The 25,920-nt window shown below is 37.9% G+C and overlaps 1 protein-coding gene across 2 annotated transcripts in view; it reads right to left on the bottom strand.

Moving 5' to 3' along the window:
- LOC136705579 (inositol polyphosphate-5-phosphatase A) overlaps nt 1-24,820 on the bottom strand; it is a 194,741-nt gene extending 169,921 nt beyond the window's left edge. For both annotated transcript variants that reach the window (XM_066679216.1, XM_066679217.1), the window contains exon 1: nt 24,390-24,820. In XM_066679216.1, coding sequence (XP_066535313.1) covers nt 24,390-24,464 — 75 coding nt within the window. In that variant the 5' untranslated portion in view covers nt 24,465-24,820. The remainder of the gene's footprint in view (nt 1-24,389) is intronic.
- Between the last annotated feature and the right edge of the window lie 1,100 nt (nt 24,821-25,920).

Here is a 25,920-nt window from a genome sequence, read left to right as displayed (position 1 = left end):
AAAAAAAGATATTTAAATGTAAAGTAAAAGAAAGTATATAAGATCAACAAGCTATATTTACATTAGTAATGTCTACTGATTGAAAATCACAAAAATAAAGAAAAGTAATTTGTTATTTTTGGGAATGAGATAAATGTGAAGATATTTATGTATGACAAACTGGCTAGAGGAAATCATTATTTTTTTAATTTATTATAATATTGCTGTGTAGTTTGAGATATTTTTGATTTTCGAGCCAAATCAGCATTAGCATCGAACTTGTTCTGCATGATTTTTTTTAAATTGTTCTTTAAAAAAATGTGGATAATATGTAGAATACTCAAACACTAATGGTGACAGCCCTAGGTTTAATCAGTGCAGCTGTTAAGGCAATTCTGTTCAACAAATCCAGTATCGTTACAAACAAACTTTAGCATTGGACATCAGGAAATTAATGCTACAGTGCAGCTTGTGAGTGAAACAAAAAGATTAAGCAATATAAGTTGAAAGAGGAGCTCTGTCTGCATGTGTGTGTGTGTGTGAGAGAGAGACAGACATCAAAGGGTAAGTGTGAGATAAATATGGAAAATGCTTACTAATTATTTTGAAAGATAAGAAAGACTAAATATTAACTGAAATATGGCATGGAACAACACATTATTTTAATAAATACAAAAGTTGGTCAGTATGTGTGTTAAATTCCAATACCTTCACCTAAATGCCTTTAAAATTGGTAGTTTTCACAATGAATAAAATAAATTTTAATGTGATAAGATCACTGGCCACATAAATACACTCTAATATACACTCATCTCTAGACGTGAGGCATGCACTGCATGTACTTACATGTTTCATATGCTAACAGGCATACATATTTTAGATTATTAAATGAAAACCAGAGCTTCCCAGCTGCAGGAGGAGCTGACAGTAGAGGAAAAATTACACATAGCTAAGAGGGAACCTCCCTTCGCTGGAATCCACATGGCTATGTTTTTTTCATTCTTACACACCAAAATGTGTATATGCAGGGGCCTGTGTGAAACCGTACGACTGTAGCAACAGCAATAGAGAAAATCCTGCTCTGGTTCTTAATAAAGTCACAAGAAACTTGACCAAGCTAACAAGAGTCAGTCTTCAGAGTTTCTGGGTTTTTTTCCCTATCTTTCTTAAAATAAAGACAGGGACTGTGTCATTAGTCAGAGTGACAGAGTGGAAGGGTGTCTCCGAGGGCAAGCCCAGGGTCTTCTTGTGGAAAGGATGTCTTTAGCTGCGGAACTCCGCTAGGGTGGGCTAAAAATAGCCCCCAGGAGGGGGAACAGGAGGCTCTACAGCTGCTGTATTGTTCCAAAGTGGAAAATGCAGTCACCAGTAAACAGCCTGTTGTTGATAACCTTAGGCAGAGTAACAATTCCTAGTGGTTAGTGTGGAAAATTCAACGCACTCAGGACTCAAATTGTACTTTGTCCCTATTCATTAATCAAAAATACATAAATCAGCAGTATCCTGCTCAAAACACATTCCATTTCACAATTAATTCAGATGGAAATTTCTGCAATGAAAAACAGGGAAAGCAGCTAAACAGCAAGTTCAGAGGTAATTCCTCACTAGCCTGTTAGGCTTGTGACTGCTGATAAGCCTGAGACAAGAGAAAAAATGTCTATAAATACAGTAAAGACACAGACAATTTTTGTTAGATTGGTGCCTCAAAGCAAACTGGTTTCTCAGGACGGAGATCAGGACTAACACCATTCACTCTGATGAAGACATAATAGATTCAGCATATATTTCTCCTACAGAGCCACTTTAGATTCAGTCACAGTGCATTTGAAAAATGGGGTGAAAAAAGTGGGTAAAAAAAAAAAAAAATCTTAATTTAGGCTGTAAAAAAACAACAATTACATAAGTTCCTTCTCAAAAAATTTTGCAATAATCTGATGACTCATAATATAATTTCCCATTTTGTTCCTTGGTGTTTGGAAGTCTAGGGCACGTGCACAGGCTGCGTGTCTGTGTGGCCTACAGGACTAGGAAAGAGGAAGGCTAAGCACATAGTGCAGTACTGCTCTGTTTCTGCAGTTAGTAGGGAGCCTGTTTATCTGGAGAAGACGCTATCATCTGTCTCCATGAGAAATGCATACTGTGATTATAATCATGAACTGTGTAATGACTCTGAAGCATTATTTGGGTTTTTATGATATTTTAATTTATATGTTAAATACAAATAAAGTACTATTGCGTGTGTGTGTTTTACTTCCAGGTGCTCTGGTATCTACTCACAGTCCAAAAACACATGCTGCTAGGTGGATAGGCTATTCAAAAGTGTCCATATCCATGAGTGCGTGAAGTGCCCTGTAATTGACTGATGTCCATCACCAGGGTGTGTTCCTGCCTGGTGACTGACCAATAATTCCAGGTAGGGTCCAGACCCACCTCAAGTTGTAGATAATGTGTAGACTACTCATACACTAACAGTGAGAGTCCTGGACCTAAGCAGTGCAGTTGTTGTAGCAATGTTGTTCAACAATCCTGTAGTGTATCAAAAAATCTATTTAAACGTTAATCTTACTGCTGAAAAGATTGCCTTTAGGTCATGGACAAGCAGCAGCAGAAGACTTGCCTTGTGAAAGATCTGGTAGAAAATGATCCACTGCAGTCAAGGTAACCTTAAGGATTTAACTGAATGTTTTACCATTTTCTAGGAACACATCCAAAATTACTGGAAATCTTTTCCACTCATCACTGCAGCACGACATAGAGGAAATGGAGGCAACATGAGTCTAGGTGGAGCTGGAGTGTGGAGAAGGAAACATGCTGATTTCAGGGCTGTAATGACGTGCTAATGAATTGTGGCGCCTGCATGAAAACAACTGGGTAAATGTAGTCAAAAATATTCCCCTGCACTTCCATTTAATTCAGGCCTCTTGTGTTGTTCAAAACACCCTTCTTTCTCCAATAACCACACTCTACCGCTCTTTGCTCCATCTCCTTTGTAGTGCATAATGTATGGAGGGCCACACATCCAAAAGGGAAAAGGAGGAATATTATATTCCTCTCATTTGACCAGAGTATAAACCAAGCCCCACCCCTCAGTATCCCAGTCCACTCAGAATTCCACACAGTCCTACCTCTTAGCCGAATATCACCCTGACACCTCTCAGACTCTAACGTTAATGCTCTTTTCTTTGTGCTGCAGAGCCTTCAGTTCATTCTCTATGGGTTCCAGGAGGGCTCACCCCAATGATGCTTTCATCATACGCAACGTGAAGTGTGTTCCAAATGGCACCCTACACTTTTCTCTACATTGCTCACTCTATGTAGTAAAGTACATATTGAATAGGGCACGGGTTAATTTAGTAAAATTGCATGCAGATATTAACTGTTCAGATTACAATTATGTAAACATTTTGTAAATATGGACACATTTTCCTAGTGCATGCTAACAAAAAAATTAAAAAGCTGTATCAATAGGTTAGTGTGATTTTTTTTAGTCATTGGAATTTAAAAAATGCACCATCACATGTTCATTAAGTCACTCCCTCCATTCATTCACCTTCTGCAAAGGCATCATACTGATCAGTGTTCAGAAGGGCCCAAAGCCTACTAGGAATCACTGGACACTGGGTATTACACACCCCTCCACTTACTTTCTCACTAAGGAAGGGCAGTATGGAAACATTGTAAACCATGGTATATGATGCTTTATCAATGGAAAACCATCTGCTGTGGTGTGCTAAACCACAAGTGCCTGTTAGCTGGCCAGCTACGTATCTAAACAGTGTAGAACCATCTTATTTTGTTAACATTTTTATCATCAACACTTGAGTTAGTGTGAGCTGTGGCGCTGTGCTGAGCTGAACTGCACAACTCAAGCACTCAGAAAACCATTCACTCAACTTTGTGCTCACAGACCTTGGTGTTGTGTGGCAGTGACACTACCTGTAGAGTCATGCAGCACCATATACTAATATGTTGCAATGCATTAATACATGTAAAATTGCGCATAACAAAGGACAAATTATTAAAGATGTAATTTAATGCACTTGAATAGTTTGAACATTAAACCCTTTGCAAAGTATCAACACCAATCAGCTACTCATTCTGGCACTCCTCCTGCCTCCCAGCTCTGGTGTCATCAGTAAGATGAGTAACAGGATTATAGTTCATACCACTTTTCATCAAGATTTTGTAAAAACACTTTGTGAACTCAGTATCGTAAATTGAAACAATTCAAAGACTGAGTAATAGAATATTATAAATATATATTGGAATTATGAGTGTGTGAGTGAATGTATGACTGGGTGGTCCTATGTGGTGCCGGTCCATACAGGGTGTGTTCCCGCCTTGCGCCCAGTGATTCTGGGTAGGCTTCAGACCCACTACGACCCTGAACTGGGATATATAAAATTCTTCTAAAAGACTGATTGTATTATTTTTTATACTGAGGTTTAAATTAAAAAAAAAATAAATAAATAAAAACCCTTCTCGCTGCAGTCCTATTTCAGTCCATCGTGGTGGGAAAAAAAAGCATCTATCTGTGGGCTTCACTGCAGCCCAGCACTCAGCACAGCCTCCCACACAATTTGAGTGTATCACAGACACACAAACACAAAAAAGAAAGAAAAAAGGTACATATAGGGGTCAACATTTCCAACTGCCCAGTCTCCTAGTTAATGCTGGGCGATAAAATTATATCAATTTGTTTCGTGATTCATTTTTGCTCGATAGCGATGATAAGTTTGAGTAATAGAGCTCAATAAACCTTCTTTTCTATTCCCGGTTAGCACTGCCAGCTGCACGCTCTCAGGCGTGTATACTCCTGCTATTACGTAAATGAACGTAGGAGACTGCATTAAATCGAGAAGGTAAATAAGACTATAGGTTTAGTTCAAGTGCTTGTGTGTATGTGTGTGTGTGTGTGTGTGTGTGTGTGTGTGTGTGTGTTATAGCCTCCAGTTTACTCTGTTTTGGGGTATATTTGTCCGGTCACAAGAGCAGAAACATTCCCTCATGAACAGGGAGAACCTCAACTATCCTCGCACAAGGTGGGTTTTTCTTCAATTAAAGTGAATTTTCATTTGGGAAATGTCTTCCCGTTTGCGAGAGCACTATTCTTTGCCTGATGCTGTTTTTCCTTGCACAAAATTATTTTCTCTCAGATTTTAATTGGATCCGACACCATAGATCAGGCTGGATAAGCAGTTACATACAATGAATGAATGAATGCACTTGTGAAACTGAGAACGTTCTGGCTTTCTCATTACACGCACTGTTATAAGCCTTCTAATGGGTTAAATGCAATATGTTTATTAATTTATTATTTGAAACTCTTCTTAATTGATCTCTTTACTCTTTCTGCTTCTTTAAACGTTTGAGGTGGTAATGACCTAAGAATGTTTTCATGACACAAGACATAGATATTAGTTTTTTGTGGTAAGAAAATGTTATTGTTCCAGTGAAATCTTTCTTTGTGAATTTGAGTAATGTGCACAACACACTCACTGTATTCAATCTATATATTTACTAGAATGTCCTTTGGCATAGCGTGCAAAATATTAATACTGTGATAAATATCAAGATCGAACAAAATAGAAAACCTTATCATGATAAAAGTTTTGGCCATATCGCCCAGCTCTAGTCCTAGTTCATAACATTTCATATTTTAGCTAATTAACATGCAGGAATTTGCCATGTGGCAAGTCCTTCCTTTCAAACAAGTCGCCAACTGCATTCGCCAACTGCAAACACCAAAATATCACGTCAGGGTCACTGCAGCGCTAATAATGATCCATTTTCAAAATCATGCAAGCCCTGTATTGGTCTTATCAGGATCCCCACCATTAAAGAGCAGGGTGAAACAGGGATAAGAAAGTATTCAAAGAAACAGGTGAACTACTATCTGTAATTATAGAACTACAAAGCGCTCCTGTATGGTCAGTGGACCTGATAAAATGTAGAGTGTAGATACAAGGTAGGCTTTCCTAATCCAGTGATCATTTAGAGTATATTAGGTGCAATCTGTCTGCATTTTTAGAAGGATGTTCATACATTTTATATTGTGATAACATGTTTTGGCTACACTTCCCAAATCTTCTGAGAAGTTCCCCAAAAGTATTCTCCTATAGTTAATCATAGCACTTTTTTATATTTTCAGACTTTTATATTTTCATACAAAAGATTTTTAGATCATGAAATATACTTCGCTCAATACATTTCTTCTTTTCACATTTGGAGCATGCATGCGTACTGTAAACACTGTATACTGCTGAAATGACAATAAACTTCTTGAACTTGATTTGAATTTGGATGAGCAGTGACACTGAAATTTAGAGAAACGTAGGCTAAGTTGATCCCTAATAATGATGTCTGCCTTTTGTATTGCTGTATACACATTATTAATCACAAAGGCACACAAAGGATAATGTATTGCCATATACTTTACTGCACATTGGCCATAAATGGGCACCAACTTGTGCCAAACACAGGAATACTGATGCTGGTCCAAGAGATCTCTGTTATGGTTCTGCTAATGCTTCCCATGGGTGAGAGAAACCAGGACCACGGCAACACACACATACAGGCAGGCGAGCATGCATGCATACATACATGGTTAAAACTGGACGCATTTCACTACATTATATAAAAGAATATCTGCCCACTCGTTAGTACCTTTTGCCATAATCCTTTGCATCTTTTTGCACCTGTCTAGTGAGTGAGTAAGTAAATAAATAAATAAATATGCCCCTCATCCCCCACTCTAATGCTGCTGGAAGGGTTTGCGTCACTTTCAGACTCTGGAATTCTCAGAAACAACCATGGAAAAGATGAGTGCACCAGACCCTCTTTCATGATTTGGCCAGGGAGTCCCATTACACACTTCTGGCATGATAAAAAATAAAGTCCTCCAAATATAAAGGACCCGATTCAAGTCCCTGTGAAAGCAATAAAAATAAAACAGGTCTGAATGAACAGAGGAAAAAGAAACCTTGGCGATTAGATGGCAGTACAGCAACTGATCACATAAGGTCAGGAAAACATTATTGAATTTTGAAACCATGGGAGATAAAAACAAGTAAAACAGAAGGACACAAATGCATTGGTATGGTTTTAGAGTCTCTGAAGACATGTAAACCAGGCCACAGGCCTGTGAGGCGGATGGAAATAGACCAAAGTAAGCTCTAGGGTCCAGTCCCCTCTACCAGACACACCCACACGATAACCACTCCAACCAATGTATCCACACCCACAAAATACAACTTCTACTGTAGTACAAAAAATATTTTAAAAAATACCATAAAACATTGTATATAATTGATCGCGTGGACTTGTTAAATCAGCAGCACACTTGGTTTAACATAATGGAGTATATCATCCAGTAAAACTAAGTATTGGATGTAAAATAATACTGGACTACACAAGAAGAGATTTGGAAGGGATTAAACCAACCCATTCACACACACACAATATCACTATTCACTGTAATAACGTTATTTGTTTTTATTCCGATATTATTTTGTTTGTTTGTTTGTTTGAATGGATGCTTGCTTCGAACAAATAAACTCTTGCATCTCAGATAAACAGCTTTAAAATCAAATTTTATTCAGGTGCTCAGCACGTTTGTACAGTTTGATATTCAACAGTTCACGTGCTTAATCCAAATAAGCCATGCTAATTATTCTCCCCAACGATAAATTATGTAGTTGGCCCAGTACTGAGGATACAAACTACATGACCAGATAAGTATAAGAAAAACATATGACAAATTATCATGATGATGATAACAAATAATCATACCATTTTCAAACTTTACCGCTCTAAGTTAATAATAAGATTTAATCATCTCATGGATCTCACGGTGCGAGTTTTAATCACCCTACAGAGCAGTTGGAGCAAGCAAAAGTGATATTTAATCAACTTCTTGTATACTTTAAGCAGGCCAAGGGAGTTTTAATTGCCCTGGAGTAAGCAAACTAAGTGAGATTTAAATGCCCCAAGACAGGAGATTTATCACTAACTAACTAACTATCGCTAGTTTTATCACCCCAAAAAGCTCTTAGAACTGGCACAGAGAGTTTTAATTGCTCCATAGAGCTCTTGGAGCAGGCATGTCGAGCTTTATTACCACATGGATCTATTCAAGAGAGCATAGCGAGTTTTAATCTCCCCATGAAACTCTTGGAGCAGGCATAGCAAGTTTTGATTGGCCAACATTCTCACAGACTGCGGTTTAAATCGTCTCGCTAAGCACTTGGAATGGAGTTTTATCCATCTAAAATAGCAAACACAGACTGACAAAGCTTTACTAGTTCTCTTCATTCTCTTCTTTATTGGACATCACCCAGAGGAACTGTATGTGGATCTCAAATATCATGCCAGCTCCCTAGAACAAAGTCCAGTTAATGTCCGGGTGAGACACTGTGTGAATAGGTTCTGTAATATTTCAGAGAGTTTAAAGTGTATTTATGCTATGCACTTTCTACACAGCCCCATGCCTGAACCACTCAGGGGTTTTCCAGCTGTGAGATAGCATTTGACACTGTCCAGAAGATCCCCAGCTGTGAAAATGTATTTACTGTGAGACAACAAAAAATATATATTATATTGGAAATGCCTTCACAGCAGTTTACCAGAAAGAGATAGATCAGAAATTATGATTATTGCTGCCTTATGACTTTTGCTTCATTCTCAATTAGAAGCCACTTATTCCCAATATTAGTATATGTTATTACCATCATAGCCCTCCAAACATATTTGTTATATTCATTAAATATATTACCTGACCTTAAAAAAAAATAATATTAAATTAAATAAACAAAGTTCATGCTCTACTTAATATTCAGGAATTAATATTTTCCATTTTTATCCATGTAATCAAGAGCCAGCTCAGGAAAATATACAGTTAAATTCAAGATATTTTTAAGTGTTGGCTCATAACATTTCACCCTGTCAAAAAGAAGGTTTGCTTGCACTCTCACATGTTCTATAGTAAACCACAATGCAATATGTCATTCTCAAAAAGCTTGAATTTTACTTTTGGCCATATAAGGGTTGCATAAAACCACATCAAAACTTTTTTTCAATTATTCTTTTGCATGCAGACCTCTTTTAATATTGTCTTATTCTGACAAATCAGCAGCGTGGTTAGTTTCTAGCTACATACCCTACAGCTACAGCCTACTCTCTTGCACAGTCTCCAGCAAGAAGAATTTGTGATCTGTATCAAGGAAGAAGTAACATTGAAATTTAAAGCTTCTCAGCTTTAATTCTGTGTTTGCTGTTTTAACTATATGTTACTGAATGCACATTAACATCTAAAATAGTAAAAAAGAAAAAAATAGCTCAATAGACTAACTTTTAAAAATAATCCCAAAAAATATAATGTTAACAATTTTGCTACATTCTAGAAAGAGTTACAATATCGTAATACAGTAGAAAATACTGCATAAAATCACTCCCACACACACATACATAATACATAACTTTAACTTATACCGATGTCATATTAAACAAATAAATAAAAATATTTTAACTAACAATTGCTATTTGTTACAACCTTCCTTATACAACCTTCCAAAATAGCCACATTTCATTACAAATTTGGTTTAGATTTACATTTAATACCATTAAAACATTTTGAACCATTAAAAACCACAATAAAAATTCAAAAGTATGCAGACACCCCTTTCTTAATAACGATTATAAATTACACCCATGATGTTATGTACACAAACAGCTTTATAATATAAAGCAGGCACAGAATTAGATGCTCCGCAGCAGGCACACAAGGCAAAGTTCACCATGTCCAATGCCAAACGTTGGTCTGTAAAGTATAAACATCCCCCTCATTAGATTGTTGAGCAGTGCCACTGTGTTTTCTGATGTAGGGAGATCTCCATTCAACTCCGTTCAGGTGAGCCTGAGTGATGTTTCTGATCCAGACTAACCATTCAACATCTGTATCTGAACTATACTGAATGTTTTCCTCTTGAATACAAATAAATCCTCACAGAATGTCCCAAAATCTACTATTAAACCATTTCCAGAATATTAGAGGCTGTTACTGGATCAAAGGAGGACCCATCTCTTATTAATCTCTCGATTTCAGAGGGTCAGCAGGTGTCCACAAATTTCTGGCAACATAATGCACCTCAGGATTGCTGAAGTATTTTTCTGAAAACCATTAAATAGTTTGCAGCACCTTGGAATAGTTAGATTGAATATGTGTGTTCAAATGCATAATATAAGTAAGAGTATAATCACTTAATGCTTTTAGCTGGTAAACCTTCTTGTTCACAGTAATATAGACTAATGATTATTTATTTAATATAGTATTCTGCACAGGTTTAAGACACACAAACACATACACACAAGCTCATGAGCCACAAGCTGTGCTCTAGTGTTAACGTTCTCCATTAAAGCTTCTGTGTCCAATGCTAAAGCTATTCCTGAATTTTTACTCAGCATAAGAAATTCTAATTTAAAAATCATCAAAATTACACTGAAATAATAATAATAATAATAATAATAAGTAAAAATTTTGCAGGTTCCTATAGGTTTTCGGGTAAAAAATGTGAGGCAGTTCTCCCTCCCAAAAATTCATTCATTCATTATCTGTAACCGCTTATCCAATTCAGGGTCGCGGTGGGTCCAGAGCCTACCTGGAATCTTTGGGCGCAAGGCGGGAATACACCCTGAAGGGGGCGCCAGTCCTTCACAGGGCAACACAGACACACATTCATTCAGACCTACGGACACTTTTGAGTCGCCAATCCACCTGCATCGTGTGTTTTTGGACTGTGGGAGGAAACCGGAGCACCCGGAGGAAACCCACGCGGACACGGGGAGAACACATCAACTCCTCACAGACAGTCACCCGGAGCGGAACCCACAACCTCCAGGCCCCTGGAGCTGTGTGACTGCGACACTTCCTGCTGCGCCACCGTGCCACCCCCTCCCAAAAATACAAGAATTAATAGGGCTGGGCAATTAATAGTAAAAATTAATCGAAATCGACATACAGAACTTCTAATCGACATAATCTATATCTATATATAATCATAATCTATATTGATTATTTTTATTCTGTTATGTCCCCACTGTGTATTCAGGTACTGTCTCTTTAATATCACGCTACCAAGCTGTAATCACACGATTCTGCCCCATCTACCACATGGAAGCAGCCTAAACGGCGAAGCAGACCTAGTGACACGAGCAGCTTGTACCAAAGAAAAACACAGCATCTATGGTCTGGGCGTGCTGTGTTTGACTATAATTAAGACGACACAGAACAAAAAGGAGTCAAATGTAAACGCTGAGAAAAAAAAAAAAAGTAATAAGCTCCCAGCAACATTAGAAAAATATTTAAAACTGGAGCTTATTTAGAGTACAAATCTTATCACTGAACTATGAGGGTTAAAAATGCAAAAACACAATAATTGTTCATTATCATAATCGTGGTAAAATATGAAATTAATCGTGATATTGTTTTGCACTCATATCGCCCAGTACTATGCACTAGTAATTAAATTTATCTTTGTGATTTTAATTTTAAGGCACTACTATTATAAATATAATTATTTTGTGTTGATTTGCATTTAAATATTAATTATCAAAAGCTACAGTCCTAAGAAGGGACAATGTAATGAATTTCAGCAAAATTGTGTGATTATTTAATTGTTTTAATCGACTGACAGCACAAATTATAATATAATAAAGTCCTCTTGTAATTTATTGATTAATGAGGAATCCCTAAAGCAATGGACATGTATTTTAGGCAGTAATTGTATTTCCAACTGTGAGATGAATAACTTTCACTTCTTTTGAAATGCCCAGATGATATCCCTACTCCTGGGGGTGCAACAGAAGGGTCTGCAGTCAGACATTCCTTAACAGCCCAGAATCTAAGAAGGCCTATTTTTAGAGAAATATTCCAGAATGCTAAATAATTTGGTAAATCTGAACTTGACATGCGGATATTATAGATATTATAAACTGGAACAGGCAAGAGCAGAATGTGAACATTTCAACCAACCAATTAGGAAGTTACAAAACAAAGTTTCCTACTTTAAAGATAAGATCACTTTTAGGTCTGAGCAAATGACAATATTTAGGTGCTACTATATTTCACAACATGCTTTTCAGAGAATGATGTGTCAGTACTTCGAAAACACTGCCCAACTTAACATTTCATTGTAAAGAGAGTATTTCATCGTAAAAAGATGATTAAACAAATTCTTCTTAACCAAACATTTTATTTTAGGCTTTCAGATTAAAATAAAAATGCAGAAGCAGGGTGTATACACCCTGAACCCTCTACACCTGCTCAACAAGTCAAATCGTAATATCTCATCACCATGCCACACACAATCATTTCTGCTCTTCTCCAAAGCAGTCATCAAGTGGTAAACACCTTTAACCTACACTTTATTTAAATACGCATGTTCTGATAGTGCTTTAAGGGAAAATTATGATTTTAAACAGATTTACTTCTATCTGCCTATGATTTTAATGCTGTATTTAATCCATGAAATAAAAGTGGCTTGACAAATATTCAACAGAAATTTTCAGTGCATATGTTTATTTCAAATTATGAAACCAAAAATGCCTCAAAAACTGCTAACAGAAAAAGCATTCAATAACTTCAATTTATTCATTTTTTCTTTTATGACAGTAAAACTGTTTAAGGGCTGTTTCTATAGCTGTAGTGGTTATGTCTCCAGAAGTGGAAGATGAGGAGAAATAGTTTGGAACAAGAGGCTGTAATGTCTCACTAGAAGCACCAGGAACCAGTCATTTGAGCATAGCACAAAATTGGCAATGGATCAAATTCCAGAAAACCCTCCCTTTATTACTTTTCCCTAAATATTCCCTTTTTATAAACTTGGATCCCTAAATGCTTGAAATCATTTAGGTGATTTAAATCAATTTAATTCCTGAGTCGTGTCACCTGCACTTCAAAGCTGTAATTCTCTTTTCTACAAGTGGCTTCTTCTAATCCTTTGCTAGGCTGGGGTTACACTACATGACTTTTAGACCAGATTTTAACTTCAATTTCCATCATGTAGTGTGTGCCTGACATTTTTCTAGGCTTTATTCAGACACACTGTAAAGATATTAAACACAATACACAACAGTCCAGGGTACAGCTGTGACGGAATTCCCAACTTTAATTCCTAGTCATCCCCCTTCAAGATGAAGATCAACTTTTTCTCTTTTTCCCCTAGACACTGTTGCTTCGTTTAGCGGCACAACCTGTAACACTCAGAAATCAACAAATAACCTCAGAAAGATAATGCTTACAGAATCAGAGTGTAGTCCAAGAGTGATAATATACAGTTTGAGTGTATTGTGCTCTGTTTCACACACACCTCTGAAAGGCTGCACTTGGCCCACACCTTTTTTTTTTTTTTTTTTTTTTGAGAGTTCTGTCTTAGGTCATTCTTTTTGCCAAATGTTTACATTCCACTGAAACAACAGGTTGGAACAGGTACAGCAGGTGGAATGTGTGAAGCAATGTATATATATCGCGGTGTCATTCACCGCAAGTGTTTCAGTGGATGACAGCTTTATACCCAGCATATTGTGAGCAGCATTTCTTTGGGGAGTTTTTCTGAACAATACTGGGTTTGTAAGTTGAATTGCAATTATATCAAGGCCCCAGCTTTCTGTTTTTGGCCAAGATGCTACTTACAATAAGAGAGATGACCACTTAAGTTACGGTTGTGCTGTCACATCACAAGTTTGCTTCTGATAGGATGAACAGGACTGCCAATCATTGAAAAAAAATGCATGAACCAAGAGGAGGATATTGCGCTGTTCCTGCACCATAGGTGGGCAATATTTATTGTTGCTATAAAGGGAACTGACTATGCTAAGAGAACAGTGTTTCCCCACAATCATAGATGTTCCCTTTAAATTTCAATATTATAAATTGCAATTTCAATATAAAAAGTCAATTGAACTTTTAACCAGTCAGCTTAGTGTACTCAAACTTACTGTACACTTTGTTTATCAAGACTAATAGCTGCAGTCACAGTGGATAATGATCTTGGATTCTGACACACACATCACCGGTCCATGCCTGAAAGACAACAGCAGTGTGAAAGCTAGGGGATGGCTCTAAGACAGGGTGTTCCCCAACATGCCCCAACATGGAACATTTTGAGGAAATTTACTGTTCACAGAGCACCCTGAGCAACACTGAGACCTGCAGAATAACTCTCATGTGCCTCAGGACATAATGTACTTTCTATGAGAGACACAACCTCCAAAGTAGTTGTAACCACTTGTCATATTAATCATTTTCATTCTTTTATACACAGTAATAAAGTTTAACACATTTGAACATTATAAACTAGAAACCAAAGTTACTTGGTATTCAATATCAAGTATTCTATAAACAATTTAAAAAATGTTAATAAATAATATGCTGTAATTACTATTAATATTTAGTTTACATCATGAAAAAATGTATTGTCAATTATTTTATTTTATTATATTATTATTTTCCACCAGCTAGGTTCTTCATTCATGACCAAAATAAAATGTAATTATGATATAAATAACAAATATAAAGCAACAAGCAACACAAAAACAACAGAAAAAAAAAATCTTTTTTTTTTTTTTTTTTGCAAATCTATGTGCCACACTCATATGGAGGCATCCAGCTCATCACATTATTTACATAATAAAGCGCATGCAAAAGGGTCTAACTGACATAAGTAAGTGAAATACTTTTCAATAATGTGTGGAGTTAACAGTTGATCAATTCCAACTAATATCTACTTTTCAACAAAATCTACAACCACATTGATTCTTTTTATCGCAAAGAAAGTTTTATGCTGAATAACAGCTCTCTGGAAGTTAACTGGAAAAAAAAGAAAAAAATTACAATATCTTTTTAATGTTACTTTTGTATGACTGTATCAGAGGGAAAATTTCTGATCTTTATGGGCAGAGCAGCATGCTTACTGACTCAACCAGCAATTACGTTTTATCACCACGTTGGTTACTGTGATATACTACATTATAATGTAAGATGAACCAATACTCTTTCCTTCATTAATAAATACCTATTGTAGAAAAACAAGAAAGTGTCAAGTTTAGTTATACTCTAGAAGCCCGAGCTCACTTAATAAAGATAACCAATTACCATTTATGCTGTTTTGTTATATTTACACTGTAAAGGAAGCCTGGCTCTCAGTGCTGAATGGGCTTTGAGAGGGTGTGTGCCCCACTGGTTTTGGATCTAACCCAAACACTGGTGAATTTCATGATATCTCAGTTCCTTATCTGGCACCAAAGGGGCAAAGGGCTTACTGTCATTCCATTATCTGAACATAATCAACACTAATGATATAAGTACACTCATTCATTCATTATCTGTAATCGCTTATCCAGTTCAGGGTCGCGGTGGGTCCAAAGCCTACCTGGAATCATTGGGCGTAAGGCAGGAATACACCCTGGAGGGGGCGCCAGTCCTTCACAAGGCAACATAGACACACACACACATTCACTCACACCTACAGACACCAATCCAGTCACCAATTTTGAGTCACCAATCCACCTACCAACGCGTGTTTTTGGACTGTGGGAGGAAACTGGAGCACGTGACCACGGGGAGAACACACCTCACAGACAGTCATCCAGAGCGGGAATCGAACCCACAACCTCCAGGTCGCTGGAGCTGTGTGACTGCGACACTACCTGCTGAGCCACCATGCCGCCACAATTTCTAACAGACATAGGTAAACTGTTCTATTGTAGACTAGAATATTTTGAATCCCACTCACCACACACACACGTAATCTGTTTCCAAACAAAAATTAACTTTCAGTGAAAGTGGAAGATTTTTTTCCATTTTGGTTCATTCATCATTAAATCCAGCTGCTATGCTCAAATGATGTAGTAAACTAAAAATCATCAAAAATGGAGATTTTTTTGGGTTGTGATGCTATTTAGAAAAACCAACTTGACACTCTAAGCTTTTAGATTCTTATTGTCAAACATTGTTTTCGAGGGTTACATTTTCAAGGGTTGGTGTGGCCTGGGGCGGCACGGTGGCGTAGCAGGTAGTGTCGCAGTCACACAGTTCCAGGGACCTGGAGGTTGTGGGTTCGATTCCCGCTCCAGGTGACTGTGAGGGGTTGGTGTGTTCTCCCCGTGTCCGCGTGGGTTTCCTCCGGGTGCTCCTCCCACAGTCCAAAAACACACATTGGTAGGTGGATTGGCGACTCAATGTCGCCTCATGTCCGTAGGTATGTGTGAATGTGTGTGTGTATGTGTTGCCCTGTGAAGGACTGTATTCCCGCCTTGCGCCCAATGATTCCAGGTAGTCTCTGGACCCACCGCGACCCTGAATTGGATAAGCGGTTACAGATAATGAATGGTGTGGCACAGTGTAATGTCTTTCCCTGGCAGCACCCATGCAGGAAACAGTAAGGTTTTGTAAGATGAGAGACAACAGTGAGAACTTGGCAACACTATACAAATCAACAAAACACTGTGCATTTACCACCATATGTAGACTGCCACATATAAAATATGTGAAAATGTTATGTTGAGGGTTGTTGTCGGGTAGTAGCCTATTACATTCCCATTCTCTATATGTAAAAATATTAAAGTGTTATAATTACTGGAAACATCAATTTCCCAAGATGCCCTGCATTCACATTAATATAGATTAATCTAAGTGGTCTGCTAGAAGTGGTAGACAATATTTGCCAACAAATTGCTCTGAAACAACTCAACAAAGTATGGGAAGACTCCAAGAAGAGCACTTAAGTGTTAGATGAGAATTGATTTGATGTCAGGGTTTTCAGACTGCAGATGAAGCTGTTCAGCAACGAATTATATGTCTCAGGGTTTTAAGACAGCTGCATGTTTCATTGTCTTCTGAAAAGAGCAGCTTAAATGTTATTTGCGTCAATATAGCATGTGAGATGGCACAATTAGGACTGACATGTTTTGGAAAACTCCTTTAATGAGCTAGCAAGGCTTTGGCCTTTTCACTGAAGTGCTTTCCTCGTGCTAGGGAGCTGTCTGAAAAGTGTGGCATTGGCCAAAATGCTTCACTGCAATTTTCCACAACCCTTCTGATGTGCCTTAAGGACCAATCAGATAAGAGTATGTGTCGACTCAACAGCAATTAACTTTCTAAGCCATGAAAACAGAACATGACTAAAATTAGGTATGGTGCTATGAGGACAGTTTTGGTGCAGTAGCTGAGAAAAGGATTCAGTAAGACTATGACCTAACAATAAAAAAGAAATTCCATATCTATGTCTATTACTGGTAATCCACTGCTACTGCTTTTCAACACTTAGAGTTCAATAGGTGCAGGAGTAGAAAGAGCGTGTTGGTTCAATAGTGGATTTACTGGGTTCGTATTGTCCTTAAAATGTAATTTGGCTTAATTAAATAGTTCAGATTTACACAAAGTAATTTAAAGTGTGTTTGATATTAAAAGAGCCATTCTAAGGGAAACTGCTAATTTAGAATTGTTTACGGCGGTGGGGATCGGAACCAGACATCTGAAGCATGTAATCCCTTTAAAATCAAATATAATTTGAAGCACTCTGTAATTATCTGTAACCGCTTATCCAATTCAGGATCGCGGTGGGCCCAGAGCCTACCTGGAATCATTGGGCGTAAGGCGGGAATAAGTTTCCATTATAGTTTATCATTTACAATAAATGTGAAAAGGACTAGTAAAGTTTTTACTTTTTAACTACAAATTTCTTGCTCATTATTTGGTATGAAGGACATTGAGGGCTAGATATTTTGGTGGGTGAGCTCAAAACAGTAGTGTCAGTCTAAAACCCCAGTAGCTCTGCCACCAAAAATTATCCATCCATGAACCACCTTATCTTCTCTTCCTTCAAAAATGTTACTAATCCTTCACACAGTTATCATCACTGATATTATAAACCATTTAATGAAAACTTACTGAAGAGGATACACATTCATAACATGTATTAAGGCTGCTATTGTGCCCAAAACATACCTCCATCTAGAAATTTCACATCTACCTCTACTAAGCAGCTGAACATCAGCTCCTCCGTTGTTAAGAGAACCAGAGATATGATGGGATATGACAGAATATTCACCCACATGTCTTTTCTGAAACAGGAGCTCTGGAAAAATGACTGTGTTGTCTATTTGGATGGGATTAACCCTACTGGGATACTCCAGTAATAGTTATTTTACCTGTCCACAGGTAAAAATATTCCAGTCCAAATAGTGCTTTGGACCTTTAGAAATTGGTTATATTTGCATTCCTTATTTACAAAATGGTCTTCCATAAATTATTATACATTAATCCAATTTAAACTTATCATCTAAAGAAATACATTAGGCTGACTTTCTGAAATTCTATGAAAACTATGGGCCTGTTCATTTAAATCTGAAGTCCTTTTTCATGCTTGTTTTTCATCAAGAACCATGTGAATGTGTTCTGTGGAATAAATCAGTAGTCAGCCACTCAGTTTCACCTTTTAAATCTCTACCTAAGAACTGCATGCACACACTCCATCCACCATGCAAACTTTATGCTCACAGCATGTACATGCTGGGGTAGTCATAATGTGCTCCATCCTGTGGCTAAAAATGAAAGACTCTTGTGGCAATGTGAACATGCGAACATTCTTTCAAAAGGGAAACACAGCTATGTTTTCACAAAGGAGTTATTCATCACATCGTACATGGTGAAGAGATTTAGGATACATTCGCTGAGAAAGACCTCCTTTCAGACTACATTTTAGTTATGGGGCTGAGTAAATAAAGCACTCTGCTGGCATTAGACTGCATATGAAATTAAAATGGGGCGCACAAGCACACAGAGATAATGAGATACCCAGGGAAATCAAGAGCGAAATAAATTAATATAATTATTTTCTTCTAGCAAATATGTTATACACTGAACAATCACTGGATTAGGAACACCTACCTTGAATTTACACTCATTTGATCAGCTTCACTGACCATACAGAAGCACTACAGGCTGTTGCCCACCTGTTAAGTCAGCATACTTTCTTATCCCCATTTCACCATGCAATTGTCAGCAGACCCACAGCACCACCACAGAGCAGGTATGATTTGGGTGGTGGATCATTCTCAGCTTTGCAGGGGACACTGACATGGTGGTGGTGTTTTTATCCATGTGTTGTGCTGGTAGGCATGGATCAGACACAGCAGTGTTGCTAGAGTCTGTAAACTCCTCAGTGTCACTGCTGGACTGAGAATAGTCCACCAACCAAAAATATCCAGACAACAGCGTCCTGTGTCCACTGATGAAGGACTTGAGGAGAACCAAAACAAACTGTGAAGCAATAGATGAGCTATTACCTATGACTTTATATTTACAAGGTGGACCAATGAGGTAGGTGTGTCTAACAGAGTGGACAGTGGCATTTTAAACAGTCTAGCATCACTGCATTGTCTGATCCACCTGTGCCAGAGCAACACAAACTAATGCACCACTGGGTCTCTGGATACATATGTTCTTTATTAGTCAAATCCTTTACTGAATATATAGGAAATATAGGAATTCATATAGGAATTTTAAAGTTTTACAACAAACTTATTCACAAAAAACTTTAAAAATAAACAAATCAAAAATAAAGTATGTTTCTCAAATAATGCCACTATCATTGCCTTTGTTTCTTTGCCTCAATAGACCTTTCTTGGTTTTCCTGGCATTGAAAATCACCAGCCACCTTCACCTCCACCAAACTCTTTTGTCCAGTGTAATTCTTCTGCAAATGACTAATCCTTAGGTCAACGATCAGTGCTGCATACCTTTCCAAAAATCTGGCTCAGACTATTTGGATTGTAAGCATGACGGGTACGATCAGGAATAACCTTGCAGTGCCATTGGTTGTCCTGTTTATGAGCACCAAGCAACCACATATGTACAGCACAAAAGAAACAAGTCTTTATGGCATATTATAATGTCTATAAGATTTATTCACTCATTCCTTGTCTGTTAAATAAAAAGTGTTTGCAACTGAAATGTAAATAATGTTGTTTCTAGTGTTGGGCGATATGAGTGTAAATCAATATCATTATAAATTGTACATTTTACCATGATTACGATTAATTATATTTTTTAACCCCACACTTCAGTGACGAGGCTTGTACTGTAAATATTCTCCAATATTAAAGCTGGGATATTTTTTCTAATGATGATGGGAGCTTGTTCCTCTCGTTTTATGAACACTGTTTATATTTGGTATGCGATTGTGCTTTGATCTCCGAAACTGTTTTTTTCTCAGTGTTTACATTTGACTTCTTTTTTGTTCAGTGTCATCTTAATTATAGACAAACAGAGCACATCCAAACCACAGACACTGTGTTTTTCTTTGGTACAAGCTGCTCGTGTTGCTTGGTCGGTCTCTGCCTTTAGGTTGCTTCCATTTGGTAGATGGGGCAGATTCACATGACTACAGCTTGGTAGCGTGATTTTAAAGGGACAGTACAAGAACACACATTGGGGACATAACAGAATAAAGGTATAATCGATATAGACATGATTATGTCGATTAGAAGTTCTGAATGTCAATTTCGATTAATTTTCAATTTATTGCCTAAGCCTACTTGTTACCATAAGTGTGTCAGGAATATCCAGAAGGTCAGACTGTTCTTTTTTCTTTCTTGTCACAACAGTAAAGTCCACTGCAACATAGTTCTAATTTGTTATAAAACTAGTTTTCTGAATACATTTAATATGGCTCTTGCTTCTAATGCTACTGGAATTCTAACAAATGTATATGTAAATGTATCATTTTTCCCCATTTCCAATACTTAATATGTCCATGACCTGTGTTTCTTATATACTACACATTCAGTAATCTTGTACTCATAAATGTTCATCTCTAAAGAAAAATAGTCTTATAGACAAACTGAAAGGAGACTTAATGTGTTGCATTTCATGGCATTTATAATGAACTCAAGGTAACATTATACATTGCATTCAAAACTACAGCTTAATGAGTCATGTGTCCATATTTCTGACTAAATACATCACCTGGACTGCGTCTTGTGCTATCAAAACACTCAGTGACACTATAATCAGAGGAAAGCAAACAAACAGAAACAGCTGCTATTAGCTGAATATTTATAGGTACTAAGAAATACTCAGCGCATATTGTTCAGTGGCTTCTAGGTAATGAATGAATGAAATTCCTGAGAAATGTTACAGTCTCTCTGGCTTCATTTGCTTTGTATTTGAACAGGCAAAACATCACGCTGCAGGCATATGTTGAGCACAGATCCACAAGTCTTGACCACACAAACCAACAACCAGCTGAATAATTCTGTATCACAGTTTAACAGTAACTACAAGCTAAGGAAAATAAAGAATATGCCTTCAAATAGCCCAAGAGGTGTCATTAGTCCGATCAGACCAAAAAAAGCTGATGGCAGCGCCAGATGGAGGCCAGATATGAGGGTATTTGGGCTGCAGCTAAATCAGCTGATTTCAATAAACAAAAGCACTTTTTTATAGTTCCTGAAGAGCGTGAAATTTATGCTCATCACAGGATCCAATTTTCTGACTACACTTTAGTTTACAACTCACATCCTACAAACATGCAGTCACTCAGTAAAAAGAAAATAAATCTGTAATCCTTTGCAAAGTAGATGAATGAATAAACCACAGAGTTTAGTCCAATTTGTTTTCTGAAATAAAAATTCCTGCATTGATATTATGATCAATAACATATGCATGCTAAAACGCTGACCTATAATAACACATACCTATTAAATTATGCCTGTTAACATAATGAAAGTTTGAAGACATCTTTAAAATGTATGTTTTCATAGCAAGTGTCTTAAAGACTTGTCTTGAATTTCTGTCTTACTATGAATGGGTTTGTACACATTCTGTACAGAGGTCCCTTTCACGGTCCGTCTGCAATGTCTGGACACAAATGCCTTCACGTAAGAGTGCATGTAACCACACAGCAGTGTAAGTGTAAAAAATGTAGTTCACCCTTGTGTACACAGGACTGTTTTAAGCCATGTTCACTTGTTAAATTTCTGAAGAAAACCAGTCATATCTATAAGACATCCAAAGTTCAGCAGCCATGACAGTGGGCCTATTTATAACTGGGGTGGAGTGGTAGGGGTGGGGGTTTACTCTATGTTTGGGACTAAAAGTTCACACAGGGGAGGAGAGAAAGTTCTAACTCTTACACTGTTTACACAACATTCATAAATGATACAAGGTGCTCGAGCTCCACAGTGCAACTCGGACGAGAAGCTCTATAAATACAAATGACTGAAAAATCTCACCAAAGGAAGGAAGAACAATAACAGAAGATGTAACTTTTAATTAGACACAAAGAGGAGGGTAAACTAAAGTTTAGACGTTATTAGCTTACATTTTAAAGAGCTACACCTCAAATAGAAACAATATCCGACACTAAACCTACAGGTGATACCATAGGGTCTCTCAGTCACAGTTAGCGTCAGCACAACTGCTGTGATTCTGTCAGACTAATAGATGATGTGTTCATGGGTACAAACCTCTTGAAAATCTACCAAAAGGTTACATTAAAAATAAAACTTGCTACTGGTGTCAGTGCTCAGTACAAATTTTCAGATGTAGTACAACAAAATGCCTTAAATTCTGTTAAACCTCAACATTGTTATGTAGTGCATTAAGAACAGGGCAGTATTCCACAAAGCAAAGTTCTCAGTTAGCTAGATAACTTAAGCCCAAAGTTAAGAATAAATTCCTCCTAACTTTTCCTATTGGACAGGCTTCACTGTAGGCTTAAGTTATCAAAACAAAGGCTGAAATCCTTCCATGTGGAATACACCACAGATTTGCCTTGTACGTTTATTCAGTCATGTCAGTCACCCAGGAAGCAGACATCACTAGCTATCCACAATAATCACAATTTCAATGTGTTAATCAGATATATCTCATAGACAGTTTCATTAATCTCACTGGGTGAAAATAAATACAACAAACTAAAATCCTGAAAATCCACCTCACATACATCAGTTCTGCATGATGAATATATACTTAATACACACACACACACACACACACACACACACACACCAGAAACACAGTCTTAAAATGTGCAACTTACAAACTAAGAGCTGCCATTACACTTCAAGGGAAAGTTTGGGGGGAAATGCAGTTCTAGCTAGTTGTTTACATTCAGAAGCTCCGCGTCTTTTACAGTTTGAGAGGAAAAAAAGCAAAGCTTGTTTGAACATGGCTGAAGTTTAACTTGTCTGTGTTTTTATTCACAGTCAGAATTACCATAAAATGCATTTGTAACTCGAGTTGTTTAGTTCTGTAGCACTTTCGGTAATGCAGTTAGCCATCTCCAGAGTCTAGACACATTTCCACCTTAAGTGATCCGAAACAGCCAAAAAAAAAATCTATATTTCCCACCTATGGAGCAGGACTAAAGCAACATCTTCATCTCAGTTTGTACAATTCAACATTTTAAGTTCTTTCTGTTATTTAAAACTCCAGATGTTTCTGCCAATAACAGAGAGAGAACCTAGCATACCAGACTGAGACCTTATTCTTTTTTTTTTTTTTTTTTTACTAATTTAGGAGACACTGGGGCTTCATAAACACATTAAACCACTTTCGAGCACGCAAACAGACTGGAGAGCTAGGAAATGATGAGGAAACATTTTTTAAAAAGTGTTCTTTTGATTATAATTGTGACCGTCAGCTTTAACTTCCTTGACAGGTTTAAATTGAGGACGTTGATCCTGATAACAGTTTATGCACTGAAATTCTTGTACATTACACTTATTATTTATTTAAATGGGAAATTGAAACAGGTAAATTAGAAACCAGCTTTGTGTTGGAATAAGCATGTGCCCAGTAGCCATGGTAGCCAAATTAAAGTTTTAAAAAGCCAGTACAAACCCATTGTCTAATAAAAAAATGTCGTTTTCCACTTATTAGCCTCAACTTTGAGAACCCTTCCCTTCTGTTTTGGGATCTAGCACTAGGTGTTGATGAGCACTGAAGATGAGCATTATTAGGTTGTTTAAAGAGTTGGGACCGTTCCCAGCAGGCCCTGCTGCCCGCTGCTTCAAAAAGCGTGCTGTGAACACAGCTGCTGGACTAAAACTTTTACAGAAAGTCAAAAATTTGAAGTTTGCGTGAGTGGGGCCCAGCGCTGAGGCTCAGAGCTCTGGCAGCTCCAGCTCCAGGCTATACGCTTCCAATCGAACGCCTCCACACATATACAGTGAGCATGTGGATCAAGCTGAGCGTGAGAGAGGGAGAAAGAGACAGAGAGAGAGGGGAGATAGAAAGAGAGAGAGAGAAATTGTGGAAAGGATCAGCCACGCTTTAACAAACTCCAGGAGAACACAAAAACACAAGCAAAGCCTGAGAGCGAAGGAGACAAGGCGTAAGAGAAACTCACATCCTCGAAGAGTGATCCGACGTTGGCTGTAACCAGCAGTATTCCAGAACCTTGCGATGTTACTTTCCCCGCCATAACTACTACTGCAGGGTCAGACACTGGTTCTTGGAGCGCGTGCGACAAAACAAAACCGAGAGCGAGGCAGAACTCAGGCGTTTCTCAAGGTTGTCAGCTTCAAAACGCGGGCTGTGAGGAACTGCGAACGGCTCTGGGTCATAACTCGCCGTGTGTGTATCTGTGCATCTAGGAGCGAGTCTCGGCTCCGTGCTGCCGTTAATGTGGTGCTCCGACTCCACTCTTCTCTACACTGTCTCGTGCACGGCCATGGTCAGAAAGTTTCCGTTATTATTGTTTAATCCGCTGCGAGAGTCGCGCTGTGCTTCATCTCGGCGCGGAGCGGTGTTTGTTTGGCGCTGTGTGTGTGTGTGTGTGTATATCTGAGACACGGCGCTCAGGAGGATGGGCTCCAGTCCTGCACCGTCCTGACGTCACGCGGCCGAGGGGAAGATGCAGCTCTTAAAAGGGCAACGCACCCCTCTCTCGGCAGGGCCAAGGAAAAGCCTGCTTCTACCCATCCCTCCGTGCGATTCCTCAATTAACAGCGCCCTTTAGAGCTTCTAACGCATAAAAACCCAACTTTTTCTTTAACATGTTTCAAAACCCCAAAACACTTACAAGCAGACCCAAGTTTAAAGAAGATATCGACGCATTTGATCAGCCTTGATACAATTATTACTGATCAATCTGGAACTTATTTAAAAAATGTCAATATCTTATTATCTTTATATTACATATTTGCTTTGTATTCATGTTGTCCTAGTGTTGTTTTATTAGTTGTAGGGTATTATATTATTGTAATTCAAAAAATCAAATATTACCTCCCTTCTCATTTGATGGTAACTTGTGTAATAGTAAAAAATGACAATTGTCATTTTATTTTTGAAAACACAAAAAAATTTGTATAAATACACTACCTTCACAATTGATAACATATAAATCAGCAACTTTAAATAATCTAAACCAAATCTCACACATATTTTTGGATACAGTATTTTCCCAAGAGCAAAACAATTAGATGCACATGCTTTTGCCACACGTTTTTCATTGAATTCATAACAAATGCAGTGATAAATGCATTTTCTTCACTTGTCAATTTCAAACTTTATTTATTTATTCATTCATTCATTCATTATCTGTAACCCTTATCCAGTTCAGGGTCGCGGTGGGTCCAGAGCCTACCTGGAATCATTGGGCGTAAGGCGGGAATACACCCTGGAGGGGGCACCAGTCCTTCACAGGGCACCACACACACACACACATTCACTCACACACTCACACCCAAGGACATTTTTGAGTCACCAATCCACCTACCAACATGTGTTTTTGGACTGTGGGAGGAAACCAGAGCACCCGGAGGAAACCCACGCGAACACGGGGAGAACACACCAAACTCCTCACAGACAGTCACCCGGAGCGGGAATCAAACCCACAACCTCCAGGTCCCTGGAGTTGTGTTAAATACAATGATCAT

Source organism: Hoplias malabaricus, chromosome 8 (genome assembly GCF_029633855.1).
Source record: "Hoplias malabaricus isolate fHopMal1 chromosome 8, fHopMal1.hap1, whole genome shotgun sequence".
Classification (NCBI taxonomy): domain Eukaryota; kingdom Metazoa; phylum Chordata; class Actinopteri; order Characiformes; family Erythrinidae; genus Hoplias; species Hoplias malabaricus.
Note: the sequence above shows the minus strand (reverse complement) of the source record. Positions and strands in the feature narration are given on the sequence as shown.